Below are 19,645 nucleotides of genomic sequence, written 5' to 3' on the forward strand. Positions count from 1 at the left end.
GCCGAACTAGCAGAGGCAGGGGGATGGATGAGATGACTTCTGGAGGCCCCTACCAAGCTGAGGATTTTCATGGGGAAAAGCTATCGTGTCAACACATTAGCAGAAAAGACACCCTTTTTTTCTCTCCTGGCTAATTTCCCCTTTACTCCTTCAGCAGTTAGATTCAGAACGCTCAGCTGCTCCAGATTTGCTGTCTGAGCTGCAGAGTGAAGACAGAAACTCCATCGCGAGGGCAGAGGGATGCCATTTTCAAATGCTTCATTAGGGTTTTTAAGAGGAAGAAAGAAAGCCAGATGAGGGGTGAGGGAGGGGTGGAGAGGGGTGCCGTCAGAGGACGGGAAGGAAGGCAGCACAGCGGGGGGAGTGCTTCTGTCTCAGCTGATCTGGATTTGACAGGACCTGACTGCTAGGGCCTCTGCCCTGACTGCCCTCTACCCCTCAAGGTTAAAATGCCACGACCCTGGGAGCTTGTGCCCTGCCCTGTCCAGAGCTACCAGCATCAGCCTCGAGTCAGGCCAGACTCTACCCTAGGGCCGGCCACCAGAGTGGGGCGTGGGAAGGCTGCTGTCCTTGGAGCTCCCATCCAGGACTGGGATTTACAGAAACATTTCAAACCAAATGAGGGGTCAGAGAAAATACCCGTCTCGTCCCCATCTCTTCTCTAGGTTAAACTGGCCCATCTGAGAGCTCCAAACCCTGAAAGGCCCCAGATGGCAGGCTTTAGGGCCCCCCCTCTTCTCTCCACAACCCAAGAATGTGAAATACCAGCAAACGAAAGTCTCATCCAAATTAGGAAGCGAGTGGCTCTGTCTGCCTGTGAGTGTGTGCCGTAGGGGCTGCTTGGGGTTTTGGCTTGCCCCTCGGGTCCCTTCAAACACACAACGTTATCAAGACTTAAGTTGTTGACCCCAAATCACATCCCGTCACTGCACACCCTGACCTGAACCTAAAATGCTGCTTCAAAGGCAGTTCTCAGCCCCAAGCCCCTGGTCAGCCCTAACCCCAGTGCCCCCATTTCCAAGCCTATGATCGGAGCCTTCTCTGGGCCAAAGCTGGGCATTAGCCCAGGCCTGCTCTGAGGAGCCACGCCTAGGGGTGCCATGAGGGGGCTCTGCCAGACAGATGCCGAGATCTGGGAATGTGCCTGGGGGACCAGGCACCCACCCCTGTCCCCCAGCCATGGAGTGTGGCGGGCACCAATCCCGTGAGTGAGGGGCACAGAGAGTGGCCTTTCCCACCCAGGCTCTGGGCTACTAACACCATCAACAAGCCAGGGCTCCAGGAGCTGACGGTGGCTGGGACAGAGCTACCCTTCCTCCCGGCCCCAACCCTGTTACCTTCTTGGGAGAGGACAATGAACTTGGTAGTCTTGAGCGTCTTTCCATTCAGGGTCCAGGTGATGGTGGCCGGGGGGTCAGAGGACACCTGGCACTGGAGCAGCAGTTTCTCACCCTCCACCACACGGAGATCTCGTAGCTTCTCCTTGAAGGCTGGGGCTGTCCCTTGGCTCTCGGGTCTTTTTTCATTATCTGTGGCCCCTGCATGGCCCCTCTTGCAGTTCACATCATTCTTAACCTCCTTCTTAAGTTCTTCATTCCCAGCTGGTTTTGGGGCCTCGGATAACTTGGCATTGCCCAAGGGTTTGGGGGTCTCGGCCGGCTTTGCATTGCCCAAGGGTTTGGGGGTCTCAGTCAGCTTGGCATTGCCCATGGGTTTGGGGGTCTCGGCCGGCTTGACATTACCCAAGGGTTTGGGGGTCTCAGTCAGCTTGGCATTGCCCAAGAGTTTGGGGGTCTCAGTCAGCTTGGCATTGCCCATGGGTTTGGGGGTCTCAGCCGGCTTGACATTACCCAAGGGTTTGGGGGTCTCAGCTGACTTGACATTACCCATGGGTTTGGGGGTCTCGGCCGGCTTCGCATTGCTCAAGGGTTTGGGAGTCTCGGCCGGCTTCGCATTGCCCACGGTTTTCAGAAACCCTGAAGGCTGGGCATTGCCTACAGGCTTGGGACCTTCTGCTGCCTTGGCATTCAAGGCTTCAGAGCTGTTACTGCCATTCTCTGCAGGTAGCGTTTTCTTACTGCCCAACACCGAGCGGAAACCTGGGGTGGCAGGTTTTGGAGGTGGCACCTTCTCAGGCACAGGGGTCCTGGGGGTCCCCTTCTTGGCCAGGACAGAGCGGAAGTCCACCTGCTGGGGGCTATGCACCTTCCGCTCTTCCTCCGACACGGTCTTCGGCTTCACCTGCCGCTGCAGGTTGGCGCGGAAATCCATCTGCTCGGCTGGGATCTCCTTCAGGTCCTCTTCAGACAAGGTCTTGGTACTCACCTTTTTGCCCAGGAGGTCGCGGAAGTCCAGCTGCCCCACCTCCTGCTGGCGGATGGCCTCCTCGGTGTGCTGCCGCGTCTCCACACGCCGCGTGAGCACCCCACGCACGCCCTCGCCGTCTCCCTCGTCGGGCCCGCCCTGTCCTCCTGCTGGCCAGCTGGGCCTCAGGCTCCCGTAGCCGCCACCGCCACCACCATCAGCGCCGGCTCCCCGGCTGCAGAGGCCCTCACCGCTGGCAGGCTCCCTTCCCCTGCGACCAGTGAAGGGAAAAAGGAAAGTAGCAGGAGGAAAAGGGGCTGGGTAAGAAAGAGACGTCGGGGAGAGCACATCCCCAGGGAGGGAAGGAGGGCGGGGGGAGGGGGCTGGCCAGGCCGTGTTTATAGAAGGGAACTGTGGTGAGAGGCGCTTGCTTGCTTCGTTGGTTGTTACATCGGTAATGACTTCAGTAGCCTTATAAGGGTGCATGCCAAAAAAAAATAAATAAATAAAAAATTTCACCCCCCTCTCCTCCCCGGCTCTCCCTCCCTCATCCCCCTTCCAATCTCTCCCTCTTGGCTCGGGCAGCCTCTCCTGGAGGATACAAACAATCTGGGGCTGCTGGGCCGGGCCTGCTGGGACCAGGAGGAAGGTGGGCGGGTGGTGGCACGGGGCCTGGCTGGGCAGCCCCTGGGTGGTACTCACCGCAGGACAGCTCTGGCAGGGCTGCTCTGTAGCATCAGTGATACCTGGCAACTGCATTCACCAACCCGGTTCCTGAAGAATTCAAGGGATCAGTACAGATCAAGAGGCTTTCTGGGCCAAGGGCCTGCCCAGCCTAGGGCTGTGAGGAGGGCGGGGCAGGCAGGAACTTGGCCCTGGGCTGGCTGGCTGACCCCAGGGAAGACAGGACCCTGGGCTAAGCTGTGACCCTAACACACCCACACCAGACCTAGATTTAGGGCAGAGCCCTCCCCCACTTTGGTCACGCTTTATTTTTCCAGCTCTTGTTTAAAAAGAAAAAAAAAAAAAGAATCTTCTGGGCAATAGCTACAGTAGGCATACAGAAGTAGGACTACTTTTATGTAAGTATATTACAAAAATTATACGATCAATCCATCACTCAGTCAAGGAAGAGTGAAGACTAGCTAAGGGCTGGGATGGAGCCCCTTGGTCTAGACTGTGTGGCCCCGGTCAGCCTGCCCAGTGACCCTGAGTCTGGCTCCATGCTCCCTTAATACAGGGGTGGTTATTCCTTCTCCTCACAAGGTGCCCCTACCTGTAGATTTGTACTGATCAGCAATCAGTAGGGTGGGATGGGAAAGTTACAGGTCTTGGATTCAAGTAGACCCAGGTCCCAACCCCTTCCCCTGCTAGCCAGCTCTGTGAGTTTAGGCAAAATTACTTAACCTTGATGAACTTCATTTTTCTTACCTATAAAAACAATGCTGGGCTTCCCTGATGGTGCAGTGGTTAAGAATCCTCCTGCCAATGCAGGGGACACGGGTTTGAGCACCAGTCCGGGAAGATCCCACATGCCACGGAGCAGCTAAGGTCCCCCTCACCTGCTCATGAAATGAAAATACCCTCCAATCCCTACCCATCAGCGAATGCCCTCAGATCAGAACCTTTCGTATTAAAAACCTAACAGGTATCTCCCTACAAGGGTGACCCATTTTCTTCTTCCATTGGGTGGAGAGGGCTCCGGATTCTTCAGCCCATTGTTAAAGCTCTTCATGACCAGCTGAGGCCCCTCTGCTCAGGAAAGGGGCTGCAACCAGGCTTGCTGTGCTGGGCTTACAGCAGATCAGCCCTCTGACCCCACAAGGCTGCCACCTGCTGGCATTTCTGGGCTCTGACCAGCCAAGAAGGTTCTGCTCAGACGAGGGGAAGTGGAGGGGCAGATCTGAGAGGCAAAGGTGACTCTGCCTGATAATAACCACGTTGTATGCAGCACCTTCCAGCCTTCATGACTTGCAGCCACTATCTTTCTTCTCCCCACACAGCCCAGTGAGGCTCAGAGCACTGCTCTGCTCATTCACTGCAAAGGGAAGAAAGGGAAGCCCAGGAGTTTCCGGGATGCAGTGTTGGGCTCTTGGGGTCTCGCACTCATTCCCTGCATTTGGCCATCTTACTTGCACTTCAGGGGCTGACACATGCCCCAGACCCTACCGTAGACACAATCCATCTCACCTACTCATGGCAGCTCTGAAAGGTTGGGGTCAGCATTGTTTTTCGTTTTGTTTTTATTTATTTATTTTTTGCTGTGTTGGGTCTTCGTTGCTGTGTGTGGGCTTTCTCTAGTTGTAGCACACAGGGGCTACCCTTCGTTGCAGTGAGCAGGCTTCTCATTGTGGTGGCTTCTCTTGTTGTGGAACACGGGCTCTAGGTGCTCGGGCTTCAGTAGCTGTGGCACGTGGGCTCAGTAGTTGTGGCTTGTGGGCTCTAGAGCACAGGCTCAGTAGTTGTGGCGCACGGGCTTAGCTGCTCCGTGGCATGTGGGATCTTCCCGGACTGGTGCTCAAACCCGTGTCCCCTGCATTGGCAGGAGGATTCTTAACCACTGCACCATCAGGGAAGCCCAGCATTGTTTTTATAGGTAAGAAAAATGAAGTTCATCAAGGTTAAGTAATTTTGCCTAAACTCACAGAGCTGGCTAGCAGGGGAAGGGGTTGGGACCTGGGTCTACTTGAATCCAAGACCTGTAACTTTCCCATCCCACCCTACTGGCTGCTGCTCAGTACAAATCTACTCTGGGACATGTGTGTGTTTGTGTGTCTGTGTGTGTGTGTGTGTGTGTGTGTCTGTGTGTGTGTGTGTATCAACTGCAGGCATGTGGGCTCCACCTGATGGGCACCTGTGCCTGCAGGCCCATGTTTGGGAACGTGTGTTATGTCACCCCCACGTGGACAGAGAGCTGAGCATGTGTCCCGTAGCTCTGCCGATGCATGTGGGTATCTACCTTGCTTTGCCTGGCCTCCCTCCCAATGGAGGACCAGCTCCGGGTCAGGCCCCAGCAGCCCACTGTGTGGCAGATGACTCTTGAGGGTCCCGGGGGGGTCACTGTTCACTCCTAGACACTGGGACCCACATGACAGGAGGAGAGGTTGATCTTTCGTGCTCCCTAACCCTCCTCTCACCTCCTGGTCACCTTCCTCAATGTTCAAGCTCTTGGGGGTGCAGATTCAAGGTTTGGGGAGTTTGAGGGCCCAGGGTGCTCCTGTGCTCCACAAACAGCAGTTAGGTGCCTCCTCAGTGTCAGGCCCTGGGAAAGCTGGGAGGCCCTCAGAGCATCCTGAGAACTCAGCACAGAAGGCTAACAGGGCTTGGGTCAACCATGGGAGGTCACTTGGGGGTGAGGCCCAGCCCCCTGGCACCCCCCTTCTGCCAGGCTGCTGGCCAGTAGAGCCCACTCTGTTCCCGCTTTTCTTTCAAGCACAGGGTACGGGGCCTGGGGTTGGCGTGGGGCAGGACAACAAGATGCCCAAGGGCCATGTTTTCTGGGGAGCCCTTTTCGACACCTCCTCAGCTGAGTTTCCTCCTCTCACAAGTAGCACACAGCCCAGGTGCAAAACTCAGGAGCAGACACTGACCAGATAGCCCTGCTGTGCCCTCGCCAAGCCCCTCAGAGGCTCTAAATGGTGGGGTGCCCTGACTCCCAAGCTGGAGTAAGCTCTATCTCCCCATGGGGGAAGCAGGTAAGCACTTCTGTTGTTTCCTATTACCTGCCTTGAAGGAGGCAGGTACAGGTGGCCTTCCCCAGGCCTCATCCTGAGGTACCCAGGCAGTCTGAGGGGGCAGATGGGAGTAGAGAACTTGGGATACCATGGCTGGCCCACTATGTATATCATTCCTTGGCATGGGGGTCACTATGCCTGCAGCCACAAACTTAAGTCTCTGCTAGACTTTGAAGGCTAATCCTGGGTTCTTCTGGAGCCTGCAAAGGTCAGAGAGGCCTGTTGCCTGGAAGCCACACCCCAGATAACCTAACCAGCTGATCAGCCTCTTCGGCCCTCTTTTTTTTTTTTTTTTATTTATTTGTTTATTTTTGGCTGCGTTGGGTCTTCATTGCTGCGCGGGCTTCTCTCTAGTTGTGGTGAGCTGGGACCACCCCTTTTTGCGGTGCGCGGGCTTCTCATTGTGGTGGCTTCTCTTGTTGCGGAGCACGGGCTCCAGGCACACAGGCCTCAGTAGTTGCAGCACGCGGGCTCAGTAGTTGTGGCTCGCGGGCTGTAGAGCACAGGCCCAGCAGTTGTGGCGCACGGGCCCAATTGCTCCGTGGCATGTGGGATCTTCCCGGACCATGGCTCGAACCCTTGTCCCCTGCGTTAGCAGGCAGACTCTTAACCACTGCGCCACCAGGGAAGTCCCTTTGGCCCTCTTTGGTGCCTGCACATACTGTATTCAGTTACAAAGTCAGGCCTGAGACTGAGGCGCGACCCCCATGTACAGCCCAGGTGCTGCCACAGAGGACATGCGGCTGTCGCCCTGTAAGCTGTACCTTTTACAACTAACAGAATCCTTTGTGTTCCCTGCCTCCTAAACCCTGAATAAGAAGCCCCAGTCTTTGGTTACAAAGCCTTGGACGCTGTCCCACTCTGAATCACCCACCCCTGGAATGGATTTTATATGCAAAATTAGTTTAAAGAACTAATTTCCTGGCAAGTATCAATTTTTGAAATATTTCAGCTGGAATTTGGAGCTGACTTTTTGATATTTCCCCTTTTAGTTCAGAAGACAAGGGCTAGGGGAGGGAAGGGGAGGTAGAAACCAACCACCCGTATGTACCCCCAACTTCAGCAGGACAGAGAGTACCTGTCCCACCCCCACCCTCAGCCTGGCTTCCTCCCAGCCTCCTAGTCTCCCTCCTTGAAAGGCATTCTGTCCTTGGTCTAGGTCTGGTTTCTCTCTAGGTCTGGGTCTGAGAAAAGCCACAGGGCAGCGGGCCCCCTGGCAGGCCTGGCACACACTCCCCAGGGCAACTTTCCACGGACTGGCTCCTTCTCACTGGGGACAAAGCCAAGGCCAGGGCAGCAGCCTCCCAAAGGAATGAAGAGGCTGGACTCTGGGGAGGGAAAAGGGGCAAGGGCTGCACGTGTGGGGACCCTAGTGCGATGTCCCAGGCTTCCCAAGTTCCCAGTGCACTGAAACAAAGAATGGAGGAGCATCTGATTTAAAGACAGAGCTAGGCTTCCAGTCTAGGCTCTGCTACTCACCTTTGGGTGCCCGTGACCCTGAGGCCTCAGCTTCCCCCATTATTAAACAAGGAGGTGGCTAGATAACTTCTAAAGTCCCTTCCAGCTAGGACAGTCTAAGTTTTATGACTGTCCCCCGCTGGGCCCAGACAGTCTGCCTGCTGACCTCCCCGTGCAACCCTCCACTCTGGCCTGGCAGACTTCCCACAGCCTTAGCTTTGTTCTTTCCTACCCTCTCGTGCTCAGCCTATCCAACGAGACTTTACTCATTTGCCCCAGAATCCCACAAAAACCTCATCTCTTCTAGGATGTCTAGCTTGATTACATGAGTATTATCTGAAAGCACCACTCCTTTCATACAGACAAGCTCTATTCTAGCATACCATCAGTTTCCACTGTTTGTACTGGCCTAGAGGAAGAAGGAACGATCTTCTCTCCATTTTGGAGGCAGATCGGCCTTCCTGATAATAAACGGTTCAGACACGAGGCAAAGGCCGTTGATGTGCTCTGAGCATCCTGCTGATGGTGGTAGGATGACCAGTCAGCCCATGAACATCTCATCAGCTGACCACAGACATGTCATTAGCTCAGTTGAGGTTTGCTGAGCCTTGCCCAGCTAAGTAGAATTCCCTAGCAGATCCAAAGATGCCCAATGAATAATAAATGGGTATTTTCTTAAAAGTCACTAAGTCTTGGGATGATCTGTTATGCAGCGAAAGCTAATGATGCAAATGTAAAGCACATGCCCAGAAAGGACCCAAGCAGATGGAGCACACGCTGGGTTTTGTCATTACGGTAGGAACAATGCTCCGTCCTGGCAGTAGCTTTGCCCTATTGCTACAGAGCTCAGAGACTTGAACATGATGGGCTCAGCAGAGGGAAATGATTGATCCAGGAGAGCAAGCCCCTTGCAAAGTGGCCAGGCACCTGAACCAGAGCAGTCCAGCCATCTTCAGGACGTGGCACAACCTGTTTGCAGAGTCCAGGGGCAGACAAGTGCTCTTCTTCAATGCTAATACCAACCCTAGGGGCTGGCGTTCTGTCTCTGTCAACCCAGGGTTGGCATGGAATTTTAAGAGTTAGAACATTTTGAAGGTAGAAGAACAATTCTGGATCACACTCATATAACAAATAGTTACCAAATGCTGACTACGGGCAGATACTGTTCTAGGCACTGGGAACACAGCAGTGTGCCTTCATGGAGCTTACCTTCCCATGTTCCCTAGAAAGACCTTGAAAGGGAGGAAGAAGGAATGGGGAGAGTTAACGTCCCTGCAGTGGTTTTAAATGTCTACAAATTCTTTGATACTCCTTTCTCCAAGAGGTGGAACTTAATATCCCTCCGCTGGAGTACGGGTTGTACTTAGCGACTCACTTCTTGCAAAGAGGGTGTAGCAGGACTAATGGTGTGTGACTTCCAAGGATAGGTCATACGAGACACTGCAAGTTCCAACTCGTTCTCTCTCTTGGACCACCAACTCTGGGGAAGCCAGCTGCCATGTCATGAAGACACTCAAGCAGCCCTAGGAAGAGGTCCACACAGCCAGGAGCTGAGGCCTCCTGCCAACAGCCCTGTGAGTGAGCCATCATAGATGTGGACCCTGCAGCCTCAGTCGAGCCTTCAGAGACAGCAGCCCCTGCTGACATCTTCACTGAAACCTCACGTAAAACCCTGAGCCCAAACTCATCTAGCTAAGCAGCTTCAAATTCCTGACCCATACAAACTATGAGAGTATAACTGTTTGTTGTCTGAAGCTGCTACGTATGGGGGTAATTTGTTACTCTGCAATAGATAATGAATACATTCCTTCTATCCTGCTGCTTTTCCAATTTGAATCCATCTTCCCTCCTTCCTAGTCTTCATATACCAAATAATGGGGGAACAAAAGCCAGGATGTAATAAGACAGAGGACGCTGGGGAACTGAGCTCAGAGGAGAAGGCTCTCAGTGAACCTCTGTTGTATTGAAGTGGAAAAAACAAAAGCAGAAGCACCAATCCTGCACTCTTTACCTTGAAGCCCAACCCCACGTTACTTTGTGATTCCTCTGGCTTCCCAGTCCCAGGTAGGGACTTTGCCGGGAGGTAGGAATTTGGGGGGTAGGGGTTGGCAGGTCACGCAGACTCACTTGAGCAGGATCTCATACTGGCCGGCATGCCAGGGCTGCACGTTCTTTAGAACCAGGGTGAACACGTCCTCATTCTGTAGCACCTCGAAGTGGCCAGTGTCTCTGGAGAGGGCTTTGCCGTCCCGGAGCCAGTGCACAGTGGGGAAGGGGTCCCCAGCTATGGCACAGGAGATGAGGACACTCTGGCCCAGGCAGGCTGTCACGGAGCGGGGCTTGCTGATGAACCAGGGCTGGATGCCATCCTGAGGCTCTGAAGTTAGCAAAGGATTGAGTTAGAGAGGGAGGCCTTTCAGCAGAGAGCATTCACTCAACTCTCCATGGCAGTGAAGGTCGGAAGACAGAGTGTTACCCAAAGAACAGCTTGTCCAGAAATCACTTTTATTGAACATACAGGTAGAGCACATCCTTCTCATGGCAAATCTGTCTTGGTTACTTCTCACAGGATAATATTAACATGAATTTGTATATCCAAAGCATGGGGAGGTTGTCCAGAAGGTACAGGGGCACTGGGATAGGTGCCAATGATCTGCATGACATGTGTATGATTAAGGGTTGTCACTTGCTTCATGCGTGCTTAATTTGTCTCTCCTCTTAAATATGGGTTCTCTCAAGGCTAGGACCATCATAGGCCGTAACTCATCTGTCACTGCCAAAGAGTTAGTGTGTTAGGAGATATCTCTCCCAGCACTCTCCGAAGCTTGACACCAGTACCGCAGAGAGGGCAGGAGCTTCAGAAGGTAGGGAAAGGAGGACCCACTCAGCCACAGCCTCAGATGTAGGATGGGGAGCTGCCACTGGGGCTGGGATGGGACCCAGGGAGCGTGGGGTCCGTGGTGGGGACAAAGTAAACTCACGTGCTTTTCTCGCCTCCAAATCACCTTTGGAGAGACCATGGCAGCAAAGCCTCCCTGCCCTGCCCCTGCCCGCCACTGGTCAGCGGGGCAGCCTCACCTTGCACTGTGAGCATGGCCTGGGTGCGGACCTCTCCTGCGCTGTTCCAGGCTTCACAGGTGTAAGTGCCCGTGTCCTCCGGGAACACTTCCTGGATACAAAGGCTGTGCTGAGTGCCTCTCTGTTCAAAGTGGAAGTCCTCTGACTCCTGGATCTCATTCCCGTTGTGAAGCCAGATGACCTCAGGGGGTGGGTTCCCTGAACAGGGAGGAGAGGCAGGGGAGCTCGTCAGGGAGGTGCTTACCCGGGCTGTGCAGCAACTCTACTTAATACTATGACGTTGTATTGCATAAGTTTTCCCATCCATAACATATTCTAACCCTATCTATCTCAAAGGTTCACTGGGAGGATTAAATAAATGAATACCTTAGCAGCCCACTAGAAACGCTGATTAGAATAGCATCTGGCACAAAGAAAGTACTCAATGCATGTTCATTGTAATTACTTAACAACGGATTTGGGGAAACCAGGAAGAATCCAGAAGTGAAAAATATTACTTCAGAGATAAAAGAGGAAACCTAGAAGAATGGTTTTTAAAATTAGAATTCAAACTGCTTGATAATGCTGAGTGGTAGCTGGATCAGTGGGTTCCACACTGTTTCCTGCTGTGCACACCTCACACCTTGTGTACATGCCCAGGCAATGCCATGGGGACTTCAGAGAAACTCCCTTGTCAGTTTTCACCAAGGGAAAGCTCCCTTAGCACTTCATTTTGCTACCATACAAATGTTGTCCAAGGGTGAAGATGGGTACCAGGCTTTCTAAACCCAGCTCATGGTGGAGAGCATTTTCACTTTTACTAGTCTACTTCCCCAGGTAGCTTCTAGCCATTTGTTTGGGCATAAAACAATGGCCACCTGTGAGGGTTTCCTCTGCAGAAAGAGCTGAGCCATTGCACTCTGCTTCCAGGGGAGCAAGTCCCCGGGAACGGCTGCTGAGGGAGGCTGCGTGGTATCAAGCTCTTTCAAGGACAGAGGAGACCACCATCCGTCTCTGATGGGGTAGCCAGCACGTGTCTGGAGGCCAGGTGCAGGGTGCCTCTGATTTCTATCAACTCGAGGAGTACGTGCAGGGGAGGGGACCCGGCCTCTGCCTGCATTGTCCCGGGACTGCCTTCAGCCTTCGGGAGCAGGGAGTTCATCCTAGAATCCCTAAAAGGGTGAGCCCATGGGTTCTCTCCCAACTCATCTTTATCGCTTCTGCAACTCAAAAGGAACTGAAAAACCAGAAAGGACCTCCAGGCTGTCGCGGGACTGATCAGAGGCCAGCATGAGCCTGCGTCAGTAAGTCTGTCCCAGGATATTCCGCAGGCTTCGCTTGCCGGCTTCTAGCAAAAACAGTAAAATCTCTCACTGGGCTGTTCATCCCACACTCGTGTCACCCCACCCATTTGAGAAGGACCCCTGTTCTATCTTCTCACCTTAACATTTGAATAGAGCAACTGAGACTTACCTTCCAAGGGTTAGAAAGTTCTCACATCATCTGGTTTTGGACCTGTGTTCACAATCTTCCAGCTACATTGGCCATACTATGTTCTCAGTTAATCCCTCACCTCTCTAGCATGGCCATCTTCTTCCCTGGACCACTTAACCTCGAATCCAGAAAATCCAGCCCAGAGAAGGCAGAAGAGAGGGACCAAGAGGCTCCACTTCTTTGGGCCCACTGACTGACAGTCCTAGGCTGCCTTTCTGGTAGACAGTGATCTGAGCGGGATGTCGGGAAGCAAAGCCCATGTTGCAACCATGCCCGTTTTCACGTATACCCCGGGGACAGAGATGCAGGGACAGACCTGACACCTGGACTGTCATGGTGACCTGGCTCCCGTCCATGACTCTGAGATCAGAGAGGCCTTGCAGGAAGAGAGGTGCGACGGGCTTGCTGGAGGCCGTGGGCAGGAGGTACTCACTCTTCTCGTCACTCTTCTTTTCTGCGTGGCAAAAGAATGTGGGGTGAACAGTCACTCATTCATTCCGCAGACACAGACGAAATGAGCACTCAGCACATGAATGTGTTGGGGCTCAGGTTCCCACCAGAAACTGACCGCTGCCAGATAAGGAGCTCGGGAGGCCCTGGAGATGCCTAGGAACAAGGCGTGCCCATTTCCCTGTGGTACGACAGTGCTCTTGCCTCACAGCAGGAAAGGATGAGGCCTCTGTAGGGCCATGTCCAACCTAGGCTCTGGCTCCCCAGGAGCACTTCCAGGGGATGGAGGCTGGGAGTGGGGGAGCCAAAACTTGGCACCTTATGAGACTTTTTTCCCCCTTAAATTGTATTTACTCTTTTGAATAAGTGATACATTCATATAGCATAAAATTCAAAAGGTACAAAGGGTATGTGTACAATCTCCCTTCTACCCCTGTCCTCTAGCCAAATGTCTCTCCCCAGCGGCAACCTATTTTCAGTTCCTTGTTCACCTTGCCAAAGATGGTCCATGTGTATAACACACAATAGCATATAGGTATACTTTTTAATTTTTCTTCTCTTAAAAAAAAATGATAGCACACTATACACAATGACTGGCATCTTGCTTCTTCATCTAACAATACAGCTATCCTTCAGTATCTGCAGGGTACTGGTACCAGGACCCCTTGCAGATACCAAAACCTGCAGATGCTCCAGTCCCTTATATAAAATGCATAAAACCTAAAACCCTCCTGTATACTTTAAATCATCTCCAGATTACTTATAATACCTAATACGATGTAAATGCTATGTAAAGAGTGGCCAGTGCAGCAAATTCAAGTTTCCCGTTTTGAAACTTTCTGAAATTTTTTTTCTCGAATATTTTTGATATGCGGTTAGTTGAATCCGCAGATGCAGAGCCCATGAGGGCTGACTCTATATCTTGATGTTTCTCATAGAACAGAACTGGAGAGCTTCCTCATTGTTTTCTATGACTGCATGGTGCTCCTTTACCATCTCCTGAGATTTTAAGCACCTCAGGAAAGGCAAAGATGCTACATAATTAGAATGACTAAAATTAAAGACGGATCAACCTAAGTACTGGGGTCTGGCAAGGATGTGGGGCAACTAGAACTCTCCTACACTGCTGGTGCGAGTGTAAAATAGTACAGAGCCTTTTAAAAGCAGTTTGGCAGGCTTCCCTGGTGGCGCAGTGGTTGAGAGTCCGCCTGCCGATGCAGGGGACACGGGTTCGTGCCCCAGTCCGGGAAGATCCCACATGCCGCGGAGCGGCTGGGCCCATGAGCCACGGCCGCTGAGCCTGCGCGTCTGGAGCCTGTGCTCCACAACGGGAGAGGCCACAACAGTGAGAGGCCCGCGTACTGCAAAAAAAAAAAAAAAAACAGTTTGGCAGTTTCTTAAAAAGTTAAACATACATTTAGCATGTGAGCCATTCATTCTACTCCTGGGTATTTACACAAGAGAAATGAAAGCACGTATCCATACATTTTTGAGTTGCACACAAACATTCATAGCGGTTTTATTCCTAACGGCCCCAAACCGGAAACAACTCAAATATTCCATCAACAAGTGAATGAATAAACAAATTATGATATACCCGTACAATGGAATACTACTCGGCACTAATGAGAGACACTACGACAGGGACAAATCTCACAAAAATTACACTGCACGAAAGAAGCCAGGCGAAGGAAGAGTACCTAATGGATGATTCCATTGACATAAAATTCTAGAAAATGCAAAATATAGCGACAGAAAGGTTGCTTGGGGCAGGCGTTCTGGGGAGGGATTGTAAAGGGAAACAAGGAAGCATTTGGGGATGATGGAGATGTTCATTTTTTAAAATTGTGGTGAAGGTTTCATGGGTGAAGGCTTCAAATTAAACACCATAAATATATGCAGTTTGTTGTACAACCAAAACGGGGAGGGGGGGGTGGCGGAATCTCTCTCTGGGAGGGGGAAGGAGTGCACGGGCTAGACAAAGACGAAAACTAGAACAGCTCTCTGGGTTCGGGGCTGGCCTACTCACTCCCACTCCATTCGCTGGGGAGATCGGTTAACAAACAGGCTTTCCATTATTCTTAGAATCCTCCCTGCGCCGGGCTCTGACCTGCCTCGTGTGAGCCGCACAGGGGAAGGAGCCGTAAGGTTAGGTTGGGCTGGTGTCTGTTTCCCACACAGGATGGCCCTCGTGCAGGGCAAACTCCCAGCTGCCCCGTCTCTGATCCTGCCCTTCGTCCTGTGAGCCAGGTGGCTTTGACCTTCAATAACTCTTTGTTAGCCTTCTTATTTTTGTCTTTGGGGGAGGGGGGCAGGGGTAGGGACCAAGAAGGCTATGGTATCTCTAAGTTAAACTCTAAGTTTGGGGGAAGAGGGACTGTGGTATTTTGAGTTCTTTTTAGCACAGAGCCACACATACCAGACCTTCTCCTGGAAGCCTGAAGCCATGAGGACACATTTCCAGGGTGCTTTCCATACCTGGGAAAGGCCTAACTCCAAACTGGCCACTAGATTTTTATCTGCTGGCACTGAAAACAAAATATGGTGCACTGCAGAGCACACCCAGCATGGCTTCTGGGAATGAGGCGAGAGAGAGAGGCTGGGAAGACCAGGTAGGTAGGAGGACAATTTTCCCTAAGGCATGTGCCGTGTGAAGGGCGTGGAGCCAGAGTGCAAGGGAAGACAGGGCCCATGACCAGAGGATGGGCTCTCAGAGCCATCCTGCCCCAGCCCCTGGCATCACTGCCTTTGACAGGGGGCAGCCTGGCAGCCTTGGCCTTGGCAGAAGGCCCTGGGAGTGGGCTCCGGGGGCCCAACATTGGAAATGCAGAGATCTCCTTTCTCTGACTGAGTGGCAGTAGCCAGGGAAGCAGGCTGCCTCAGGAGAGTTGAGGAATTTCCTGTCTTGCACAGACTGAGAAGGCTCGAGGACAAAATGTTTTTGCCTGTCCAGGGCCCTCCCTGTTCCCGCCTCTCCGCTGTCTCAGCCAGAGTCCCCAGCTTCGCAGAGCTCCCTGCAGATGGGCTCTTATTCCTAGGTGCTGTGGAAACATCAAAAACTCCAGCTCCCTTTCCTTCAAGCCAGTGCAGCTCCTCTTTGACCCCCACCGTCTCCTGGGTCTTCCTACTGCCCAGTTTTCTGGCCTGGGGCTTTGGCAAAACCAGGCCACCCTACGGGTCTCGCCCAGTGGGGACTAAATGCCTATCTATAGCTCCCTGTCCTGAGAGGGTGGCCTGGGCACTGACTCCCAGGTGGCAGCTCACTGGTTCTCTGAAAGCCACTGAAATGTAGGATCTGAAGCCGGGTCCTGGTCTTGGGCAAGTCACTGTCTCTCTCGGAAGCTCGACTTCTTCATCTGTATTTAGGGTAATAATAGTATCATCACAGGACCTGGGGGTTTGAAAGAGATAATCTGTGAAAATACTTTGTCCGGCCATCCAACATCAATAGTCGCAGGTGTGAGAGGCTGGCACGAGAGCTGACTCACACCTACCCGCTTGGGCGCAATTAGCTGGTGGGTTTATCAGCGAAAGAAGAACAAACAGAGCCTGGACCCTCACCCCAGGATTACAGACTCATTTTGATGTAACCTAAGGGAAATACTGTTAGGAATACAAATGTGTTGCTTAAAAATATCATGGATACATCTGAAGTAAATCTAAAGCAATTTGAGAACAAAATTTCACGGCACTCCCTCAGAGAGAGATGAGAGAGAGTGCCTGAATCTGTGGGAACTGCCCCTGGCAGGCATTTAGTTCCAATGTCACCCATCGCCTCTGACCCTTTCTTGCCTCCCCAAAGCCCCACTGTAAGAAGGAGAGAAGAGGGAAGTGACTGGGAGGAAATGTGCAGAATGAACCTATTCTCAGACCTGCCGTTCAGGGTCCCATGGGACCAGAGCTACGGTGAATCGGGCTCGTGGGTGGCTGAGTCATCCCCAGCATTCAACCTCCCCAGAATCTTCACAGAGTGAGAAAACCAACCCCCTACAATTACACTCTGCGCTGGGGTTCAGGAGCCAACAAGGATGTCAGTTTTGAGACAAGCAGCTTCCTCTAGGCGACCTGAGAGAAGCATCCCTAACTTGAATGCTGAAACCCCAGTCCTAACCCCACTGCCCCACTTTACTGGTAGTGAGGCCAGGACGTGCTCAGGTGAAGGGAGTTGCCCAAGGTCCCAGAGCCTGTGACAGGCAGACCTAGAGCTCACCCCAGGTCTCCTGACTGCAAGGCCAAGGTGTTCTGGAGGTTGTCTCTTCCAAGGGAGCCAGCCACCTCCCGTGATGCCCATGCTGAACTCCCCATGAGGGCAAATGTCCTATGCTGACCCCCATTCTTGATCCTTGACAAGGCAGAAGGCTAACGCAGGGCAGGGAAAGCCGGGGAAAAGGGCAAGGCGTGTGTATGTCATTTAATTCCAAAGCCACACACAACTTCTTCTCGCTCATCTGTGGCTGACGGACCACGTACCAGTTTATGCTCACTCTTGTGTGGACTTAGATAAAACAAGAAGAGACAGATGGAGACAGGTGCTGTGAACTCACAGCCTGCGCTGCGTGATCTGAAGCAAGTTCCCTATCCTAAGCCTCAGTGTTCTCTCCTCTAAACTGATAAGAATACTACAGTTATCATCTGTTACCGACAATCATGCAACAGTGATAAGGTAATGCACACATCCTCAGTATAATGCATGACAAATACTGCAGGGTTTTCAGATGATTCAAAGGAATAACACCCATAAAACAGCTACAAGAATATCTGACACATGATAAGTACAGGAATAAATGTTTTGTGCCTTTCCTAACCCAACTGACTGTTTTTGGTTGAGCAAACTCAACCTGACAATAACTACGATGAGAAAAGTCTCCCAAATCTGGACATTCACATGTAATCAGGCAGAGAACTGAAAGGTCTCAGCTTCCATTGAGATAACATTATAATAATTCCTTACAAAGTTCAGCACCTCACCATTCTAAAGGATTCTAAAGGATGTCTGCAGCTCTCAGTTTATCCTCAACACCCCCTGAAGTAGGGAAGACTGTGCCCTCACTTTACAGCAGAAAGAGCTGAGGCTCAAATTGGAGAAGGAACTGTTAAAGCCAATAAAGTTGACTCCATCCCCTCAAACCATATATAAGTGGATTAAAGATAACATCTCTCCCAAACTTCATGTAGAGAAAGGATCTGTGCACATCTTAATGACTAGCTTCCCATAGTACATTTCTAGTGAAGTAAACCCACCCAGTGATGAAACAGATTCTTCCTCTGCTCCTTCTGAAAAACAACTGCTTCTTTCCTTCAAGCCAGTAATGTAGAAATTCCTTCATGATCACGTTGATCTACGAGTTAGTGCCCTCTATGCTCTTCAGGTGCACTGCTACGATAGCAACTTCCTGAAAGGCATGTTACTCCTCTTTTTTGTTCACTTCTATGACACGGAGATTACTGAAGAAGAAGCTTTCTTGGCGTGGAAAGAAGATAGAACCCAAGAGTTTCCAGGGAAAGGCAAGGCTTTGTTCCAGGTGAATCAGTGGCTAACCTGGCTAGAAACTGCTGATGAAGAAGAATCAGAAGAAGCTGATTATAAAAGAACCAGCCAAAGCCTTAAATTGTGGAAAACATACTGTGGCTATGATGTAACTGCATTTGACCTAACCACTGTGAAAATTCATCCCGCTGTAAAGTTTTCACAATATTTAAAGCAGAAGCATGTCAGTTAGGATTTCCTTCTGCATAAGGTTTTTTTGTAGTGTAATGTCTTAATCGTAGTCTACCAACAAATATTTTAGGAGTATCTTTAATGTTTAGATAGTATATTAAATGCAGCATGCAATATTACATCATAAGTTCTCAAGCAGAGGCAGTCTATTGCAAAGACCTTCTTTGCTGCCAGTTATCATAGGCTGTTTTAAGTTAGAAAACTGAAGAGCAACACTGAATACTGTAGAAATGCACTTTGCTCAGTAATACTTGAGTTGTTGCAATATTTGATTATCCATTTGGTTGTTACAGAAAAATTCTTAACTGTAATTGATGGTTGCTGACGTAAGAGTATATTGCCTGTATTTCTACCTCTAGTAATGGGCTTTATGTGCTAGGTTTTAATATCCTTGAGCCTGGGCAAGTGCACGAGTCTTTTTAAAAGAAACATGGTTTACTTGCACAAAACGGATCAGTTTTGAGAGATCGTAAATGCCCTGGAAGTGGTCTTTGTGGGTATGAAACAAATTGTGAGAATTTGAATTGGTCCCTCTTATTATAGTACTGAAATTAAGTCTACTTAATTTATCAAGTCATGTTCATGCCTTGATTTTATATACTTCCTTCAGAGAAGGAAGCTGGTCTGTCCTAAGAGCTGACATGGCCAACGGAGTCCTGGTCTGGATGCTTCCCTTCCTGTCCTGAGGACAAAGCCCAGTTGCCTAGATTCCACTGGGAGCTTTCTGTCACTGCGCTCATGCCCAGAGTCGCCGATTCTCCTAGAGATGTCTCTTCTAGGGTTGTGCTTTAGATGTCACCTGGCACAGTCCTGGTTTGAGGTGGGGAAGGCGGGCCAGGGTCTGAGGTGAGAGGCCCCCAGTGGCCATGGAGCCTCAGGGAACCTGAGCCTCCTTCATTTGGAGAAGGCAGGCACTGGCCGTGGCACACCAATAGCAAGGGAGGAATCCCTGGGACCCTATGACAGACTTGCTACCCAGCTCAAATGGGGCCAGACTAGATAGACCCCAGGGCTTCCCCACACCTGTGCTTCCTCTGCTTTGCTGAGACCAACCCCAGAGGGGCCCTTCTTTCTGGAATAAAGGATGGGCCAAGCCTCCTCGATTTACTGGCCTAGGACTAAAGATCCGAAGTGGACTTATCTGTTGCTCTGGTACTTGGTCAATTGGGCAGTGGCTCTCCACTCACTCACTGACTTAACTCTGCTGTTGAACTGAGCAGCCAGGTACTGGGGGCTCTGTTCCATTTTGAGAGAAAGGAAAAGGACCTGGCCTGTCCTCCAGTGGGAAAGACAAGAACTAAGATTAAGAATGCTGGGACTTCCCTGGTGGTGCAGTGGTTAAGAACTGTCTGCCAATGCAGGGGACATGGGTTCGAGCCCCGGTCCAGGAAGATCCCACATGCCGCGGAGCAACTAAGCCCATGCACCA

The 19,645-nt window shown here is 51.4% G+C and overlaps 1 protein-coding gene across 11 annotated transcripts in view; it reads right to left on the reverse strand.

Moving 5' to 3' along the window:
• Positions 1–19,645, reverse strand: part of MYLK (myosin light chain kinase) — a 267,073-nt gene that overhangs the window by 77,197 nt on the left and 170,231 nt on the right. For all 11 annotated transcript variants that reach the window (XR_003432841.1, XM_027106666.1, XM_027106636.1 and 8 more), the window contains 5 exons: positions 12,364–12,501; positions 10,575–10,772; positions 9,624–9,873; positions 3,007–3,078; positions 1,338–2,575 (listed from right to left, as the gene is read on the reverse strand). Coding sequence is in view for 10 of the 11 variants with exons in the window: in XM_027106666.1 (XP_026962467.1) it covers positions 1,338–2,575; positions 3,007–3,078; positions 9,624–9,873; positions 10,575–10,772; positions 12,364–12,501 (1,896 nt within the window). In the remaining variant the exon portion in view is untranslated. The remainder of the gene's footprint in view (positions 1–1,337; positions 2,576–3,006; positions 3,079–9,623; positions 9,874–10,574; positions 10,773–12,363; positions 12,502–19,645) is intronic.

This window comes from Aethalodelphis obliquidens, unplaced genomic scaffold (assembly GCF_003676395.1).
Source record: "Aethalodelphis obliquidens isolate GAN/ISIS:26980383/991018 unplaced genomic scaffold, ASM367639v1 scaffold1, whole genome shotgun sequence".
NCBI lineage: Eukaryota > Metazoa > Chordata > Mammalia > Artiodactyla > Delphinidae > Aethalodelphis > Aethalodelphis obliquidens.